General features: G+C 45.2%; 1 protein-coding gene and 1 long non-coding RNA gene across 5 annotated transcripts in view; one reads left to right on the top strand and one right to left on the bottom strand.

The window, feature by feature from the left end:
- Nucleotides 1-2,124, bottom strand: part of LOC138521136 (uncharacterized) — a 64,718-nt gene extending 62,594 nt beyond the window's left edge. The window contains exon 1 of the long non-coding RNA XR_011282950.1: nt 2,027-2,124. This is a non-coding gene — a long non-coding RNA (uncharacterized lncRNA). The remainder of the gene's footprint in view (nt 1-2,026) is intronic.
- The window catches only part of TMEM253 (transmembrane protein 253), a 594,226-nt gene that overhangs the window by 137,839 nt on the left and 435,722 nt on the right, over nt 1-20,665 (top strand). For 3 of the 4 annotated variants that reach the window (XM_069633707.1, XM_069633708.1, XM_069633709.1), the window contains exons 4-5: nt 17,989-18,099; nt 19,785-19,844. In XM_069633707.1, the coding sequence (XP_069489808.1) occupies nt 17,989-18,099; nt 19,785-19,844 (171 nt within the window). Of the gene's footprint in view, nt 1-17,988; nt 18,100-19,784; nt 19,845-20,665 lie in introns of those variants that run through there. The other variant, XM_069633706.1, reaches the window with a different exon arrangement.

The following is a 20,665-nucleotide window of genomic DNA, read 5'->3' as shown; positions in this document are numbered from 1 at the left end:
CTATTTACCACTCCCAGACCAACGGGATGGTTGAACGTTTCAATAAGATATTGAAGGAGACGATCAGAATGGCTTGGTCCAATGGTATCAACTGGGAGGAAGCAGTCAGAGAAAGGGTGATTGCCCATCGCTTCACACCACATTCCAGTACAGGTCTTTCGCCTTTCGAACTCAGTAGAGGGAGGAAGGCCAATACTAAATTGGCTCCTGCGTGGTTAGACAACAAAGGTAAGGGATTAGAGAATAATAATAAATAATAATAATAATTAGGCTTTTATATAGCGCTACAAACCCTCAGGTATCTGAGCGCTGCTTATTATTACCCACGGTGTGTGGTGCTCATTTATCGACCTCGGAAGGATGAAAGGCTGAGTTTGGCCCCGCCGGGATTCGAACCTGCGTTAACAGGCTCTGCACGGGTGTCAAAGCGGGCGCTCTACTCGCTGTGCCACTTGACCGGCTAATAATACTGGTGAATAATACTTTTGATTTGATTATATAAGGGATGCATGTCAATGAATTACAATTGCATGAGATAAATAAAAATTTTGGAGCACACCAAACGGAGTATTGTGATTATTTGTAAGCTTCTAATACTTGATACTGGTCAGACGCAATGTCACAAGCACCAGGTGCAGCAAACAAAAAAACAAAAAAACCCTTAGCAAATTATTTAAGATTCTAGGAAGCTCGCCATAGTTGCTACAGACTGAAAACAAAATTGAATACAACGACCAGAATCAGTGGCCTTGTGTGAGAGCTGTGGCTCCCCAACAGCAGACTTTCTCCATATAGCCTGGGAATTCCCTGTGGTGTCCCGGTCTGGGCCCAGGTTCTTCAGACAACGTCTGCAATAATTGGAGAGGACCCATCACCCATCTCTGCGGTGGCCCTACTCGGCCTGAAGAGGCATCTATCACCTGCGACAAAGAAACTTGCAGTCATCCTGCTGGTGCTTGCACGCAGGAGCGTAGCCATATCATGGGATCGTGGACTTGGGTACAGTATGTGACAAGATCAGAGAGGTTCAAAGGAAGAACAAGCTTGTTTTTGATAAGAAAGCACGCAATAACAATTATGATATGGCCATAGTTGTGGGCAAGTTTGTTAGGATACTACTTCCTCTTGCCCTTAGAGTGGGCCCATGTAAGTGGTCCAAGCCTATTAGAGTAGTAGAGGCATTTCGCCATGCAGTTAGAACGGAGGATGGAAGGGTCTGGAATGTTGAGAGGATTTGTGTATGTGAGGACAGCAAGCTTAACAAGAATGGCAATGAGAACGTCAGTTTGGGTGTGAAAGGTGGAAAATGTGGGGATGGATGTGGGGAAGAGGAAATGTACACCTGTTGTTAAAAACAGATCAAAAGATGGTTCCTTTTCAGTTAATCCCAGAGATGTTGGATGCAATTCCAGATGGGAAAGACCATATCGCCTACCGAAACGGATGGAGGACTATGTGTGACTTTTCATTTTCGTGTGACTTTTCAATTTTTATTTTTTTGTTGCGTCATCAGACTATTGTTTCCAGAACATTGTAAAGGAAGGGAGATGTGTAGTAGCTCAGCTAAGTGAAAGGAATCTTGCCTGGCGGAATAGAGACATGCCTGACTTCACCATGGTTTCACATGTCACATCTCATTGGTGGAGTTGTCACAAGCTTTGCGAGTTCTGGAATATAGAACTCGAGTTGAAGGACAACAGTTATTTGAATCTGCTGGCTTGAGCAGACTCCCTCCTCTTTCCCTACTTATAATACTGATGTATCTCGTATATAATAAATATATTTATAAGCCATTATAACTTACTTTGTGTATTGTCCATTTCCCCATTGTGATACTACAATGACTTACATGTTTTGCAGTCACTTGTTCTGACTTCGAATCACCACGGGAATCGAAAGGTTAATCCTCTATCTGCAATGTCTGCGTGCGTATGCGAGACAAGCGAACGCAATGTTTAGTCTGTGTTCTATAATTCTACAAATTTATCTGTGGCTGGTTTATTAAATCTAAAGATTATGGACTTACGATTTTAATGATCCTGTTGTGGCGATCATCTGTTATCAAACAGGGACTCTACAAATCCATGTCTTGGTATCAAAGCCGTGTAATGCGAGGTTCTGCCGTAATGTTAATCGTTACAAGCCAATGGTTAAGTGTTTATAGGACGTGATGACATCCTGTCGTTACGTGTGTTGATAGGTGAGAATTATGGGAATTGAAGTTCTAGGACAAGTCAAATACTAATGTATTTGCACGCTGAGGCCGTCATTTCTGGTTTAAGTTGTACAAATCTAAAAATAAAAATGTATGTATTACCTGCATGTATAACCCTCTGTTATTAGTTCCACAGCCAAATAATGCTTCTGATCGTCATTTCTGAAGTTTTCACCCTAGTGGGAGTGTAGTGCGTTAATGTCTATGGGAAGGTACAACTATGTTCATTCCTAATAATTCCTACGGTGCCTCAGCACTGTGTGACGAGTAATCGGCATTACTATGTGACATTAATAATCATACAATTTCTTCTACATCACATTCAAGAATAATAATGCAAAAATAAAACAGTACTGTCAACCATACTCCTTAAGATTTCACGTGGGATATACTACTAATTCAGACGCTGGAATAACTTACTCAGTATTTTACACTTGGGTAGTATTTTGCATTCATATGTCGTTAATGCAAAATGTGCAAGAGGTAATTGGTATCCCTGGGTGGCATTAGTAATACAATTGCTTCGACATCACGTTATTGTTAAGTGGAAGGAATACACGCGCTCATGGAAGTGATATCAACTTTATTTAAGATAATAACTGCAAATAAGACCCCCAACAATGCCAGCACAGCACCACCAAGGAGTGCTAACAACAACTGACACAAATGGAACTCCAACAGAAAATAAACAAGTACATCATCACTGTGCATTACATTTAGAACAATAACAATAGCTGATGACCTACCAACATTCCAGCCATCAGCAGCATTGCAGATCAGCACCTACAGTGCTCATTATCATTGCCTTGCAAGCTACATTACACCACATCTCCCTCCGTTCATTTATATAAAGCATCATTTACAGAAATCAAACAACCATACAACACTCACAACACTCCAACTCTCTGCCTCTTCTCACAATGGCTATTGTATCCTTACTCCACACCTGACCTCCTACCACACGAATAGCACCTCACATCACCGCCACGACCCACACAGGATCCGAGTATAGGGACTCCCCCTTTCTCTCTTCACCAAACCCTTCTTTATTCTTATCATGTCTCCACATTCAACCCTCAATTCTTTCTTACCTCTTTTACATTCTTGCGGGCTTCCCATTCTTCCTTCTTCTTCTTCAACTCTCTTCTAACACCATCCACCACATAGTCACTCTCCCTGCTCCTACCCAACCATGGCGGGCTAACTACAGTGTTGGGTTTACGACCTCTCAGTAGCTCAAATGGACTTATACTCGTAATAGCATGCTGAGACATACACAACGCAAACATTCTCTCCTGTATTGCCACTTTCTTGTCACACCCTGTTTCCACAGCAAGACGTAAACTTTCCATGATACATCTGTTTACACTCTCAACACACCCATTCGACTCAGGATGATAAAGAGATGTTTTATTATGCCTCACACCACATTTCTTGAAATACTTCTCAAAACACCCACCTGTAAATCGGGGACCATTGTCTGTTAACATGATTTCAGGAATTCCTTCCCTAGCAAACACCTCTTGAATCTCCCTTACCATGACTTCACCAGAAACCTCCCTCACAATACTGAATTCACACCAGCGAGAAAACAAATCAATAATACCACCACAAATCTTCCTCCTCCATACCACAAATCAACTGGAGCTAGGATATCCATTGCCAACTCTTTCCAGACCCCTGTTGGCACATGAACCTCCACCAAGGGTTGTTTTCTCGTCTCTTCTCCTTTTCCAGTTTTACAGCACACCTGTCAAAGCCGGGCCACCAGTAGTCATTTCGCAACACACCCTTTGTTTTGGTAATTCCTATGTGTCTTCCATGGGCTAAATCTATGACCCTGTTGCAAATCTCTTTTGGAACCACAGTACGCTACCATCTGAACGTGACACCATCTACCACACTCAGTTCATTTCTCACTTCTCAAAATTGTTTGAGCTCCTGACTAACGTCCGCTCTTCTTGGCCACACATCTGACTCTACATACGCCTTCACCAGATCAAGAATGGGATACTTACCAAACTCTTCCAGCCACTCCTCTTTAGTAACGATCCCATTAGTGTTCACAAACACTATTTCCATGTTTTCACCCTCCACATCATTATGATTACTCACTCTCAATCTGGATAAGCTATCAGCTAAAATGTTCTTCTTACCCGGAACAACCTCAACTACAAAACTTTGACACTGCATCCGTGTAATCCATCCAGCTTCCTTTAAAAGTTTGTGATCTGTACATAAAACAAAATTGGTGCCCCACACAAAGTTTCCAAACCTCTCCTTTGCCCAATAACATGCTAGGGCCTCTTGCTCCAAAACTGAGTAGAGCGTCTCGGCACCCCTGAAACCCTGGGATGCATGAGCAATAATACTTTCTACTCCCCCATCATCCACCTGGGACAAAACAGCACCAAGACCCCTTTCCGAAGCATCTACGATGATTGTACTCTGACGTCTTGTGTCAAAATGCCCAAGAGGACGAGCCAGATCTATCTCATTCTTCAAATTCTCAAACTCTTCTTCACATTTAGTAGACCACACAAATTCACATCCTTTCCTCAACTGTTTCCTCAGTTCCACTATTTTACAAGCATAATTACGTACACATTTCTGATAGAACTCTGTCATTCCAAGGAATGCCCTCAATTGTACTTTATCCTCCTGGGATTTGATTTCCTTTATGGCATTTACTAGGCTCTCCTTTTATCTCACACCATCAGCAGATACCTCGTGCCCCAAGTATTCAACCTTGGTGACCCCAAACTCGCACTTCTCCTCTCTCAATACAATGCCACTTTTATCAAAAATCTGTAACACTTTTTCAAGTCTCTCATTGTGCTCCTCTTCCGTCCTTCCACACACGAGCACATCATCCTGGAAACAAAATATGCTACTCATTCTACCTACCAATCTTTCCATGACCTTTTGGAATACTGCTGATGCTGACACAAGTCCAAAAGGCAGGCATCTAAATTGAAACAGCCCCTCATGAGTAATGAACACTGTCAGCTTGTGTGACCTCTCTTCCAATTCCACCTGGTGGTACGCTGAGGCCATATCCAGTTTGGAAAATACCCTCTTACGACCAACTCTTGCTAGCATTTCTCACATGTTTGGGAGTGGATGGCGGACTGCTAACATACACTTATTGAGTTGATGTAAATCAACACATAAACGTAGCTCACCCGAGCTCTTCTTAACCACCACCAAAGGAGAAGACCAATCTATCCCTCCCGCTCTCTCAATAATACCATATTCCAATAGTTTCTCTACCTCCCTCTTAACGCCTTCCCTTACTGTCAGGGGTACGGGCCTCAATTTGGCTACAATTGGCACACTCCCTCTTCTCTGTACGATCTGGTGTTGGACACCTTTGATCTTTCCAACTCCCTTTCTAAACACCATGGGGTGTCTACTCACAGCGGCACTGCCAATATGCAGCAGTTGCTCTGTCTCTTTAGGATCCAACCTTATCTTCAGATTCTTTTGCTCCCTCCAGCCCAACAATGTAAGGCCCTTCTTAGCTACATTCACCTTACCTTCACACTTGCACCCTTTAAACTTAAACTGCCCTATCACATATTCCAACAACTCAATAATATTGTGATTATTCCCCCCAGGCCGGATATCAGGTTTCAACAAGCTCTGGGCGTCACCTTTCATATCCCTTTCAAATACTTCCCTGAACATCAAAGTAATCTTTGATCCAGAATCTACCATCATTCATACATCCGTATCATTGATTTTCACATTTGCATAGGGATGTTCACAATCCCCATCATCATTCCCATGCACAACACTCATGGTGTTAACAGTCATGTTTTCCACTGGATAATCAACTTCTTCATCTGACGACCTTCGAGCCTCTTCCTCATTAACATATAAAACCTTCCTCTAGTAAAACGTATAGTTTTTGCACCAATTTGCAAAATGTCCTTTCCTCTTGCACTTTGAGCATGTAATTTTTCTCCCAGGACATGTAAATGATGCAGCAAAATGGGTGCTACTTGCGCAACGATAGCACAAGCCTTCCTCTCTACTACCTCTTTCGCTCTTCTGTCAGTTCACTTCCATGTCAATGTTTCTGCAAGGTATTTGCTTTTCCTTGTCTTTCACCTTCCTCTTGTTTTTAGGCTCACTCACACTTAAAACTTCTGACTTTGGCTCATTAATCTCTTTCATTGACAGTTTTCCTATGCACGCTAACACGTGTTCTACTCTGCGGGCAATGTTCAACACTTCATCTAAGGCTGGCTCATCCTTAAGCCACAGCTCTTCTCGTATTCGGTCCGGGCTACAGTGCGTCATAAATTGGTCTCTCAAATGTTCATCATAAGATCCCTGAAATTTGCAGGATGATGCTAACTGACGAAGAGCATTCACATACTCCTCTACCGATTCTACCGGTTCCTGAACTTTCATCCGGAAATTGTAACGTTCCAGAATGGTACATGTTCTGGGGTTAAGGTGAGCATCCAACTTGGCAAACCCACTTTCTAGATCATTTATGGAATCACCCTCCCCTTCACTAGCACTCACCGGAAGAGTTTCAAAGACTCTTTGTCCTTCATATCCTAGGTGATGCATTAAAAGAGTGAGCTTCCTGTCATTAGAGAAGGAATTTCCACCTACTGCTTTTAAATAATGCAGAAATCCTTTCTCCCACTCTGCCCACTTGATTTTTGTTGGCCCAGGGACAGGTATGAACATTGGAGGACCACTAACATTTGACATAGCCATTTTGCCATGTCAAGTAACTGGTCTCTGCTTTGGCAATCCTTCCATATGTTATTGCTTTTCTGTTCATAATTATCTTCTTCGCAGAATCATTTTCTGGATCTCCTTCTCTCTTTGTTACTGTTATTCTTCTTCTACCTTTATTTCATCTATTCCTCTCTTTCTCTTCTCTTCTCATCATCCCTTTCTCTTCTCTTCTCCTCCTGGGCTTCACATGACCCTCGCTCTCTTTCTCTCTTCTTCCCCTGCACCTCTTCACCCTCTCTCTCTCTCCTTTGTACTGCTTACTCTTCCCCTCCTTTTTCCCTTTCAGCCAGTCTCTGCTTTCCTTTCTTCGACTTCTCTTCACCCTCTCCTTGTAGAGTACTTTAAGCTTTCCACAAGATCGCCTGGATGGGCTTCTTGCTTTCAAACGAACTTGCGCCGCTATCGGGTGAAATTCAATGCCTCATTGCTGCAGCATGTGGACGTATGCGCAGCTACAACGTGTATTACGGTTCTTTTGTAGCTCTAAGGGCGGGGCGTAAGCCGGCAACTTCTGAGCGACTCCAGCCGCACCTGTTGAGGAAATGCATGCTTGGTCCAGGATCGCGCACTGAATTGGAGAGAGAGAGACCTCTGGATGACTCTGGTCCCTCCAGGTGCGGGACAGGATGATCGCGCTTGGGAAAACACTACAGAGTCAGACGCAGGGTGAGCGCAGGGATCACAGCGTTACTTTCTGGTATGCGTTGGCCGCTACAATGCCCAAGGGGAGGGACGGAGAGGCTTTCATGAAGTGAGTAGTACTGGCAATATATTTCTCAGCTGCCCGCTAACACGCTAGGATTAGCGGAGCGGCAGCCGTTGCACATAGGAAGCAATGGCTGGGGTAACGATTTATCTCGCTACCTCTTCTCCTCCGCTCTTCTTGCTTCGCTGGGGGGCGGTTTCTCAAGATCCTCGTCGCCAATGTTAAGTGGAAGGAATCCACACGCTCATGGAAGTGATATGAGCTTTATTTAAGATCATAACAGCTAATAAGACTCCCAGCAATGCCAGCACAGCACTACCAAGGAGAGCTAACAACAACTGACACACATGGAACTCCAACAGAAAATAAACAAGTACAACATCACTGTGCATTACATTTAGAACAATAACAATAGCTGATGACCTACCAACATTCCAGCCATGAGCAGCATTGCAGATCAGCACCTACAATGCTTATTATCATTGCCTTGCAAGCTACATTACAACAGTTATGATATGAAATGATATGGCATTTATAACGCGCCTATACACAAGTGTTTCAAGGCACGAAGAGGCAGGGGGGGAACAGAGAGAAGACAGAGACAACGATCTTACTAGGCCTCTGTGACATTGAGATTGTGCAAGTGCAGGGGAAGGGGGAAGGGGAAAAGTGCGGGCGGAAGGGGGAAAAGGCAATGCAGTACATGGGATTGACAGTAAAAAATAAATAGAATAAATAAAAGCAATAAGTAAAAAGTGAGGCCAGCTTGTGGCAAGTGCAAGGGTACATGTAGGCATCAGGTGTCAAGTGCTGGTAGGGGACTATAGGGATACAGAAGCAGTCCCAAGTGTAGGGGTTGCCAGGGAGTCAGTGTAGGTGTGCAGTTGGCGGGGTGGGGGACCTGGGCCTGAGATCAGAGGGTTGGCCGGGTGACCAGTGCAGTTTCAGCCAGGAGTTCAGCATGGGAGAGGAGGAGAGAAAGCTGAAGCGAAGAAAAGGGTTTTGAGGTGCTTCCGGAACCGGAGATGGTTCTCCTCAAGTTTCAAGGAGGCTGTTCCAGGGGGAGGCCCCAGCCGAAGAAAGAGATCTACCACCAACTTGTTGCTTGGAGAAGCGAATGACCCTTAGGGAGTTGGAGGCGGATGAGCGAAGAGCTTGAGAAGGAACATACTAAGGAAGAGAGAGTTGAAGGTATTGATGCCCGAGGCCCCAGAAGGCCTTGTGGACAATGCAGAGGGTTTTGAACTTAATCCTCGAGCCACTGGGAGCCACTACAGAGATTTGAGTCCTGGAGAGACACGATCCCTGGGCTTGAAGCCAAGGACAAGGCTCGCAGTCCTGTTCTGGATGATTTGCAGAGGGCGGAAAGTAGAAGCAGGCAGATTTCGCAAGAGGCTGTTGCAGTAGTCCAGCCTAGAGAGAACCAGAGCTCTGGAGACAGTGAGCTTCCGGGGAAAGAGAGGAAAGGGAGAATACCTCTGAGGAGGTGCAGCTGGTAGTGTGACTTCTTAGAGACGTCAGAGATGGGAGGAGAGAAGGAGAGTGTAGAGTCGAAGATGACCCCTAGGTTTTTCGCCTTACAGGTAGGAGCAGGAAGAGGGCCAAAAGACGCCGGCCAGAGAGTGACAGGAAAGGAGGGAGAAGGTGTGCTGATGAGGAGAATCTCAGTCTTACTGGCATTAAGGCAGAGATCATTGGCGGCACACCACTCCTGGATAGCAGACAGTCAGTCAGAGATGATGGAAGGAGAAGAAGTGGTGGAATGGATCCTGATAATGAGTTTAGTGTCATCCGCATAGCACTGAAAATTGGGGCAGAGAGTGGCAATGCGTTGGGCAAGAAGTGCCAGGTATTGGTTGAACAGCCAGGTAGAGAGGTTAGACCCCTGGGGAACACCACAGGCAGAGGTAGAGATGGAGGAGCGTAAGGACCCAAGTTGGACCTGGGAGGGTTGATTCTAGAGGAAAGAGGTCAGCCAAGCCAAGGCCTGATCAGTGATACCCAGGTTATCACGGAGACGGTTGAGGAGGATGGCATGGTTGACCGTGTCAAAGGCAGAAGAGAGATCAAGCAAGATGAGGACACAGAGGGTGTTGGAATCGAGGTTTGAGAGCAGGTCTTCACAGATGTTCAGGAGAGCAGTTTTTGTGCTTCTTGCAGCTCTGAAGCCAGACTGATGGTCATGGAGACAACCAAGAGATTCAGTGTGGAGATTAAGCTGGGAGGTGGCTAGCTTTTCCAGGAGTTTGCTCAGAAAAGGAGTGATAGAGATTGGGCAGTAGTTAGCCAGGCAGGACGGGTATGCACAGGGTTTCTTAAGAAGAGGATGCAAAAGGGAGTGCTTCAGGGGGGAAGGGAAGACCCCAGTGGCGAAGGAGTGGTTGCAGAAGTCAGCCAGAGCAGGGGCCAGGGTGTCAATGGGGTCCTTTAATATGGGATAGTGATGACATCAAGCAGTGTTTTCTACCATTCTGCTTAAGGTCATATGCAAAGTATATTACTCATTCAGATGCTGGTACAACTTAGATAGGATTTTACAACTGGATGGTGTTTTACGCTTCTGTATAGCGGTGTTTACAACAACATCTGCCATCTCCCTCCATACATTAGTTGGTGTATTTTCGATGTAATACATTTGAAGTGCAATTTACCTGTGCAACAGGTAATTGGTATCCCTAGGCAGCATTAGTAATACAATTGCTTCGACATCACGTTATCGGATAGTGATGACATCAAACAGTATTTTCTACCAAACTGCTTAAGGTCATATGCAGAGTATATTACTGATTCAGATGCTGGTACAATTTAGCATTTTACAATTGGATGGTGTTTTACGCTTCTGGATTGCAGTGTTTACAACACCATGTGCCATCTCCCTCCAGACATTAGTTGATGTATTATAGATGTAATACATTTTAAGTCTTAGGCTACTGTGTCATGGTAACTGAAATGACATATACTTTCTTTCTCCATACATTGTGTGTGAAATCTCGATGTTTTACATGATGGGTCTTGCTCAATCTCACTGTTGAAATTAGTGTTGGTATAATGCCAATGTACTACATACTGTATAATTTCAGATCTAGCTGCTTCGATTAATGACACCAATTTTATCCCTGCTAGAGAAAGGCGCTATAGAACCAGTGCATGTAGGGGAGAGGAACAAGGGATGGTAATCCCCTTATTTTCTAATACCCAAGAAAGACGGAGGACTGAAACCCATCTTGGACTTGAGATACTTGAACAAGTTCCTCAGGAAGGACAAGTTCAAGATGGTCACACTTTCTCAGATCCTTCAGGCCCTCCAACTCCAGGATTGGATGGTGTCATTGGATCTTCAGGATGCTTATTTTCATGTGCCAATCCATCTCAAGCACAGAAAATACCTGAAGTTTGCAGTTGGCGATTCTCATTGTCAGTTTCGAGTTCTGCCATTCGGGCTAACCTCTGCCCAAGGGTTTTCACCAAACTGATGGCGGTGTTGGCCGCGGGTCTCGGATGGGGGGGGGGGGCTTCACATCTATCCCTACCTGGACAATTGGCTGATTAGGGCACGTTTTCCTGAACAGGTCCTGGATCATCTCAACATCTCCTGCCACTCTCTTCTCCCTCAATTACAAGATGTCCCATATGACACCTTCTCAAAAGCTCAAGTTCATTGGAGCTGTCCTGGATACATCCTTGGGAAAGACCTCGCCACCCGAGGTGAGGGCTCAAGACATTCTACAGATGGTCACCAAATTTCAGAGTGTCCATCGTCTCCCGGCCTTCTATTTTTTGAGTTTGCTCGGCCTCATGGCATCCTGCATTTTTCTAGTGCCGGAGGCCCGCCTGAGAATAAGATCCCTTCAATGGGCTCGCAGAACTGAATGGTCCCAGTTCTCAGAAAAGATGTCGGACCTACTTCAGTTTCAAAGCTCGGTCGCACAGGATCTTCTTTGGTGTGCTGCGAGGACAGTACATTGTGAAGGGAAAACTTTTTTGGCAATGATGGCTGGTGATAACAGTAGTGATGGACGCCTCAATCACGCTTTGGGGAGCCCACACCAACGATCTGACATTCAGAGGTAGTTGGTCTCCATCAGAGTCTAAACTAGTTATTAATCATTTGGAGTTGAGGGCAATCAAACTAGTTCTGAAGGCCTTTCTGCCCTCTGTGTGGGGGAATAATGTCCTGATAATGACGGACAACACAGTGGCCATGTACTACCACAACAAGAGAGGAGGTGTAGGGTCACTACCACTGTGCAGAGAAGCAGTGCAGTTCTGTTATTGTGCAATTGGAGAAACATCTCCCCATTGGCGGTTCATCTAGCCGGAGAGGAGAAGAAGGCGGCAGACACTCTGAGCAGGCAGAGCACAGTGTCCCACGAGTGGGAACTAGCTCAGGAAGTCCTTCAAGGGATCTTCACCCTTTGCTGAACACTTCAAGTGGATCAGTTTGGGGCTGGTGTCAACCAGAAGTGTGAACTGTACTGCTCCAGGGAATTCCCCCCAAGAGGAGCTCTAGGGGACACGTTCGTGGTGGACTGGGAATTTCCATTCCTGTACGCGTTTCCTCCAGTCCCCGTCATTCCTCACGTGATCAGGAGGTGGAGAAAGTTTGGGAAACATATGATCCTAATTGCCCCGGATTGGGCCTGGATGACGTGGTACCCGGACCTTCTGGACATGTCCATCTTTCCTCCAATGCATCTTGCACAAAGAGAGGACCTTCTTTCACAAGAGGAGGATTGGGTTCTCCATCCAGAGGTCAAGACACTCATCCTTCACACTTGGTTTCTGAGAGGCTTAGATACATGGTTTGGGATCTCCCGGATGACGTAATGGAGATTTTGCTTTCGGCCAGAAGGCCAGCAACAAAGTCGTTGCACCGTTGCCATTGGAACACATTCTGCACCAGGTGCAAAGATAAGAATGTAGATCCTTTTCTGTGTAAAACACAGATGTGTTATCCTTTCTACTATCTTTAGCCAATCTGGGGCTCCAGGTTGGTACTATTAAAGGCTATTTGACGCGGCTGTCCTTCTTTAAGCGCTCATCAGAGGAATGTTCACAATTTCTAAAGGGGTTCACCAATGTGTTACCCCAACTCCTTTCCCGGTTTCAACTTGGTACCTTAATCTGGTATTGACATTTCTTATGTGTGCACCCTTTGAACCTTTACACTCATGTCCTTTAAGGTTGTTAACCATTAAAACCATTCTCTTGGTAGCCTTAACTTCAGCCCGTAGAGTGAGTGAGTTGAAGGCACTTTCATCTAAGCCACCCTTTACTCTCTTCCATAAGGAGAGGGTTGTTCTGAGGGTTAAACCTTCATTCTTACCCAAGATCATTTCTGACTTTCACGCAGGACAGAAGATTGTTTTACCTTCTTTCTATCCCCCACCTCAACCTGGCAAGGAGGAGGAGAGATTACACAGGTTGGACCCTCGCAGAGCTTTGAACTTTTATATATCTAGGCTGTTTCAGAGTGTCACAGACTGGCAGGCAAGGATCCTCCTGAAGGGTTAAGAGCCCATTCCACCAGGGGCATGGCTACCTCTACAGCCCTGCAAAAGGGTGTACCGATAAAAAGTATTTGTGGGACAGCAACCTATCTATGATTCACACGTTCAGGAAACATTATTGCCCAGAGTCTTCCCTCGGTCAGAATGGGAGCTTTAGAAAAGCAGTCCTGCGTTCGGTTCATGAAAACTTATAAGAAACTGAAATTCTTACTCCCTCCACCAAATCTAATACTGCTTTGGGAGTCTATCAAAGATGAGGAATACGTGGGAGGACACAATTCATTCGAAGAACAAGTTACTTACCCCTGGTAACATTCTTTCGACTGGATGTTCCTCCCACCAGTCTGCTTTTCCTTGTAGGTGAGGTGAGACACAACCTCAGTCACAACGTATGGCCCATATCAACTGGCCAGCAACTTGTTGTGAGCAGTGGAGACTAGCACCTTAACTTTGGCCCCTATTTGATAGATGCATAGCTTGGCCTCTGTTGTACGCTTCTCCTGGGGGGAATGGGTGGTTTGAAGATGGGCTTTCACCAGGCTCACTACTTTCTCGCTGTACTCTGTGTTTTCTGTAACCACAGAGATCATCTATCAGCTTCCAAATAAAACTGCTGTCTTGGTCAGTGAGTATCTCCGTTCGAAAACCGTCTTGGGTGAAGAATGGGTTGAAGACCTTAAAGATAGCCTTGGTTTTATTGCTCCTCGGGGGAAAGTCTAAGGGTATCCGGTAGAGTAATCCAGAATTACCAAAATGTACTGGTCCCCTGCCCTGGAGGGCTCCAGGGGGCCGAAGATGTTCATGCCAATTCTGTAGAAATGGATTTCGATGATCTGTAGTGGTTGGAGGGGGTTATGTGTATGTCTCTTGCGCAGTCTTCTGGCAGATCAGGCATGCTGCACATAATTGTGTGACATGGGCATACACAGCGGGCCAGTAGAATCTGCTGAGCATATTTTTCTGCTTCTTCTCTATGCTTATGTGTCCAGTCGTCAGGTTGGAGTTGGCAAATTCAGTAACCAATTTTCAGAACTGTTTCAAGACCAAGAGCTGGTAATAACATGTACCTTTCCCCATTGAATTCACATCCACTCGGTATAGGAGTACATTATGGTCTATGAAATGGGGAGTGTTCAGAGTCGGCTCTCAGAGTTCAACTCTCAGCTTTGGAGATCTATTTCCTATAGCCTGTTACAGATGAGGATCCATCATATGTGCTTCTGCAAACTCCAATGATGCAGGACCTTGGCTCCCTAGGGCTTGGAAGACTTTTCTCTGGGCAACATTCGTCTCTCCAAACCCAGCATCGGCTTGCCCTGTACCGTCAAGATCTTCTACTTCTTCTGTCGCATGGACTAAGGCCTTTTCGGACACTAATTTGGCTTTAGGTGGGCCTCGTTTTATGACATAGGTGAGATTTCCCATGTTAAAGAGGACTACTTTCATCTCCTCTTAGTAGTCCACGTAGACGACTTCAGCTCCGACATTTAAGGAGTGTTTATGGGCCATTCCGTATTTGGGAGCAATCCATCCATAGGTCCATTCGTGTACTTCCACCTTCATAAAGATCTTGGCTAGAGCCTTGCCCCTGGACAGAACTATCATCTACTCATCTCCATTTACATCACATCCGGGTGTTGCCCTGGTAGGAACTCAGCAGTCTTAGTCCCACTATTCTCAACAGCCAACCTGGCTTTGGGGGTCTTTTGTATCGGGGGTCTAAATATCCCAAGGGGACACCACGTGTCCCAGGCGCTCTCAAGTATACACCAACTCGCAGAGAAGGTTCAAGGGGTTTTATTGAGATTTCTGCATGGGGACTTACTAAGGGCTGTCACTCTCTTATCTAGTTTAGGCTTTTAAATCCCTAGCCCAGGCATCCCTAACCCCCAATATTGTCCCTAGAGATTGGTAACCATTACTATCTAAAATTCTATCTGGCTGAGTGTGATGGCCTGAAAGCAAATGGTTTTGTCTGTAACTGGTGAGAAATAGAATGGGTGATACCCAATTTTTTGGTAAAGGGGGATTAGGCTTCAAATGGGAAAATACAACTGGAACAGCAGAAAATCAGCCTAATTACCTCTCTCTACGTCTGCCTTCTGGGCCAAACAGTAGTTTGCACTTTGTGTTATATACTAGACAAGTTTAAACACATACATCAGGACAAACCAGTATATTAATCATTTTAAAACAAAGTTTATCATTCGTTAATAAATCACCACATAAATAAAAAACATATACACCTTATTCTTGTGCACTTTCCACAAAGCACAGGTAAGAAGACACAAACAGTTGTCTACAATTCGACATGCCCTATATGGGGCTCAATAGTGGGGTAGGTACGTGACAATGCTTATTGTGTACTAAATTGATTTATGATTATATCGCCCTGATTATGATTTGTCAAACATTTCCTTTTGGAAGTGTTTTCATCAAGAGGTGCTTAATACAGTCTCTGTTACAGTCGGACAGATTTCATTTTAGGTCCAGCAAATACGTCTACATATGTTTCGGCTAGGTTCCTAGGTAGATCCTATCCAGGGGACCCTAAAAATCACAATGTTCTCTTCAGCTGGGTTAAAAGCCTTTCAAATACACAGGAACCACCTACTCCTCACCCGCGTCTCTCGGTCTCCTTTCCCTTCCTCCTACTCTCCTCCCTGCGATTCCTCTCACCGTCTCTCCCTCTGAATTTCCTCTCTTTCTCTACTTACTTCCACCCTCAGGAAATACTCTCTACTACTCTCTCCTCCCACTACTGCCTACTACACTCCCCTCCCCACTACTCCACTTCACACTACTCCTCACTACTCTTTACTACACTCTCTTACCCGGTACTCTCTACTACACTCTCCTCCAACTGCACTACACAGGCTCGGACTGGCCTATAGAGCAATAGGCCAATGCCGAACCAAAAACACAAAATGCTAGTGTGGGCCAGTTTTTGCTGCTCAAAGTGGGACACATTGATAAGTTACTTCACCCTGCGGCTAGTAGTTTTCATCCGTGTGACTGAATAAAAACACTTTAAAATGCATAGTTTGCATCACATTTTATCAAAAACTTCCCCTTGGGTACTACTCAAACAGTATGTCATAAAAGGAATGAATTGCCATTTGCAACTGTGGGACACTTCTTATTGGTGCCGAGTCAATTGTATGCCCCAGTCCGACCCTGCTACTACACCCACTAACACCTTCTTCACAGTTACCTTCCTTTCACTCTCAGTCACCCTTCTCAACTTCTCTTTATTATACCCCCTACACTCTCCCTTAATCTCACTCACTCACCTTGCATACACTCTCACACCCAAGTACCACTTTCTTTCTGCAACCAATACCGCACCTTGCACATGCTCTTGACAATTTTATTCCATGCTCCGCTGCACTGTCCTTACTCTCTCTGGTCTCTTGGTGCTCCTTCTCCTCCCTTGACCTCTTCCAAACAAACCACACTGCCCTGGCCACAGTATCCCTTTATATCCATCTTCTGTCCTTGCCATTGGCTTGCCCCATCAGCTGGTTCTCCGGGCCAAACTCTGGCTTTCTTTCCCCCAATGGCTGGGTTACAATCACAAAAACATATAATGGGCCTTGAGCCATGATCCCTTTTCACGTGTCTGCTGGCATTTGAAAACGGTGGCCCGCTATACGCCAGAAATGCCTGGTCACATCCCTTGTGCACGAGACCACAAGCATCCCCAGACATGTTTCAGCCTCATTGGCATCATCAGTGAGGAGTAGTTTGGGTATCTAGGCCCAGCAGGCACAGGACCATGTCTGGGCATACCCGTCCTACTTGGGGGGTGACATAAGCAAAACAGAAAGGTGATGACTGGAAGGTTTAGAATTAATCTTAACTATAGGCATATCACTGGGCAACCCTCCAGACCATTGTTTTTCAGCTCAAGATGATTGCTGTATTGCCGGTGGGATGCATGCAGCTCTCCACAGCTACTTTGCTTGCCAAAGTCTACTTCTCAGTTGGGCTTCTAGTTTGAGTCTCCACCACTAGGCAAGGTGGTTTGCACAGTCCCGTAGAAGAAGAGAAAGAATACTGGTGATCATTGTTTGCAAGGGGTAGGGAGCAAGAGTCAGTGATACTCGACATGTTCATTCAGGCAAAGGTAGAAGAGACAGACTCCGACCCCCACCCCACCTACTCCCACACTGCGCCTCTGGGGCTGGATTGGCCATGGTCGGCAGTATGCTTCCTGCGCCACGTTCAGAGGGGACCCCATCCCTTCCTGAAAGGGTCAGGTCCCTGACAATGTCACAGTAGTATTCCTGGGAGATACAACCACTATATTTGCCACAAGGTGCATTACAGTCGTCCTTAGTTCTCCTCATGTTTTTCCACACCTTAAGCTTCTTTTCAATTGATTGATGCTCCCAATTCATATTTGTTTATGGTCAGAAATGGAGATATTGTACAATGTGCTGGAAATTCACATGTCACCTTTTCCCATCCATGAATATTTGACTACCTTTGATCTGCGGTTGTCAGTTAGATGGAGGCGGGTGTTCGCTTGGTGTTAATAAACATTTTTCTACAACAGAAAAAGGCTTCCTCGTTCTTATACTTTAATACTCTCCCTGTGGCCATAAATAATAATTCTTTGAATTAAGTGTGCTGGTGTTTGATGGCAATGGTTGCTTAGTAACTCACATCACTGTGTAGTCAGGAGAACTCATTGACTAACAATGTGGGGGCAGGCACAAGAGGTCGCAGGTTGACTTAGGCTTCCTTTATTTGGATGGACTGACTGTTCTTGCTGTCCTCTCTTGCAGATGGTTCAGATCCTCACGGGGCTTGTCTCCATTCCTATCACAGTCTCCTTCGCCTGCCTGGATTTTGGTTGCAATGTGGTCCTGGCTATGCCACTCTGGTCTGGAATTTTGGTAAGTGCACACAACTGGGAATTCACTCAGGTTGAAGTAACAGATCTAGAGCTCTTTCGTGACACAAACCAAATATGTGTTTTTGTTTTCCCTTTACCTCTGCCTCTTGGTATAGAGCAGGTCAGAAAACTTTATAGTTGCCTCATGTAATCTGATGTTTCCGGTCCAGTCACAAATGATGCATGCGCTGTTTCTGAGGCAATGCTCAGACATTCTGCAAACATCTCTAGACCACTGGTTACTTGTTTCCAGTGGCAACGTCCACATACTGGCCATTTGGAGATCATTGAAGTTCCCCTGGAACAACTCGTTACTTTGTTTTACCTATTCTTTCCATAGTGTCTCCTCTTTGGTCCCCGACTCTCTCTCAGGAGCCAACCCTACTCTCCTCAGTAAGTCGGCTCTGGATGGCTGGTGTCCCTAAGGTGCTCTGCATGTCCTCAATGAAGGCTACCCTTTGTCTCTGGTGCCTTAGTATCTCTGCACTGGATACCAGGTTGCGCTGTCCTTGTTCTAAGAAGCTACTGACTGCATCAACGCTCTCCTTTATATTTCCTAAACGGGCCATAGAGCCATCTTACTTACTCCTTATATGTCATCGGAAACTACGCTTATTTTCAGTCTCTGGTTCCTCCTCAGCATCACCTCAATTGCCCTTAGAAGACTCTAAGACGCATCCAGCCAGCCTGCAGGGAGGGCACCAGGCTGTTTACTGTCTCTAGTCCATTCTTTGGATTATTTATCTCTTCCTTGGCAGTCTCTAAGGTGCCACATACCAGTCTCACGGTGTCTCTATTCTTTCTCCAGTAGCATGTCAGTGGAGTTTCACGTACCTCCAGAATGTTCTCAGTTTCCTGTCACCAGCCCCTCCTCTTGTTCTCAGGACTTGATTCCAGAGTTCTGTACCTCCAGCCTTCCATAAGATGGGTTTCCTCTCGTTTTCCTCACTTGTTCCTGGAGGTTCTGGTGACCCTGCATTCTCTCAGTTACTGCATGTTTCCTGTCACCAGCCCCTCCTCTAGTTGCCAGTACTTGACCCCCAGGAGTCTAAGGTACTCACAGCCTTCCCTTAGTCAGGGCTCCTCACTTTATCTTCATTGGCCCGTGGAATTTCAGGTGCCTTTACCCTGCCCTCAATTACCACTCTTTTTCCCTGTCACCTGTTCCTCCTCTAGTTCTCAATACTAGTCTGCAGTGGTCTCTTAGCAACTCCCAGCGTACCTGGTCAAGGCTCTTAACTTTCTCGGTATCTCCTCACTGTTCTCCAGCGGCCTAGGTGTCCTGGCCATTACTTATCCAAGCACCTAATGTTTCCTGTCTCCGTTCTTCCTTCACCATCTGCTTACTAGAAGCGATAGGTCTCTAAATGCTCCATTTTGCCAACAGTAACAGCTGCCGTGAGTCTTGTCAGTCTCTAAAGCGTCCCCACCGTGTCCTCAGTGATGGCTAAAGACTGTTGCTGTGATGGGGTTCTCATACTTTCACTTTGTTGTACCTCGGATGTGCCTACATTGCCTGGGTCTGTCTTATGTGATGTTGCTTTGTCACCTCAGGCTCACTGGAGTCCTAAATGTGCCTGGATTGTACCGAAGGCCTGACTATCACTGTCTTCTTCTCAGTATTGTCCAAGGGGCCACTGACTGGCCCTCAGTGATGGTTCACGACTATGTCTGTTTTCCCCTCAGTACCTCCTCACTGGGTTTTGTGCGCTGGCACTGCTGTATGGACCAAGGAGAGCTGCAAAGGTGAGCTTCTTCACTATGTACCTTTTTATTACTCAACTATTGCCGCACTTGTCTCTCCTATTCGCTGGTTCCTAATTTCCTTTTTCTTACTTGTCATTTCCTTCACTTCTTTGTTTTCTTTTCCTTTTTCTTTGGATCTTTTCCTTTTTCCTATTGTATTTCTTTTATTCCTTAAAATGGTAATGTTTTTGTACTGTTTCTCCCATTCCTCGCCTAATCCTATCTTCTGTCTTTTCTTCCTGTAGCTGACGACCCTGTTTCTCCCATCTCCAGCATCATCTGTCCATTACTTATCTTGTGCCTTTCTCCCCTTGATCCTTGAATTTCTTCTTCTATCCTTACACCTCTGTCTGCTTAGCAAGGCCCTCATAACAATATCTCTGCTCTCCCTCCCGTCTCACACACATCTTGTCTTCTACCTCTCCTCTCTCTTAAAGGCCTGACCTTTCCAACGATCTTCTCTTATAGTTCCGATCCTGCATGTTACACATGCTCACCATGCCTGCAATCTCCACCAGCCTCTCAATGGCATGATGGCTACATCTCTGCTCTCCCTCTTCTATCTCTTATAGGTCTAGCCTTATTGTTATTTTTGTTGGTATTATTATTATTCATATTTATATGAAAATGAAGATGCATTAATTCAAAACTCTTCTGCAAATAGAAATAAAATAGAATGAAATGCTAGACAATAATGCAACTCAAATAAAATTAGTAATGTCAGAAAAAGAGAGCAACAGGATGATTATAAAAATATGCATTCACAAATAGATGACCCTTTAAAGCTTTCTGAAACTCGTTAAGTATGGAAAATAACCAAT

This window comes from Ambystoma mexicanum, chromosome 13 (assembly GCF_040938575.1).
Source record: "Ambystoma mexicanum isolate Mex_15411 chromosome 13, UKY_AmexF1_1, whole genome shotgun sequence".
Classification (NCBI taxonomy): domain Eukaryota; kingdom Metazoa; phylum Chordata; class Amphibia; order Caudata; family Ambystomatidae; genus Ambystoma; species Ambystoma mexicanum.
The sequence above is the reverse complement of the archived record's forward strand: the minus strand, read 5'-3'. Positions and strand labels throughout refer to the sequence as shown.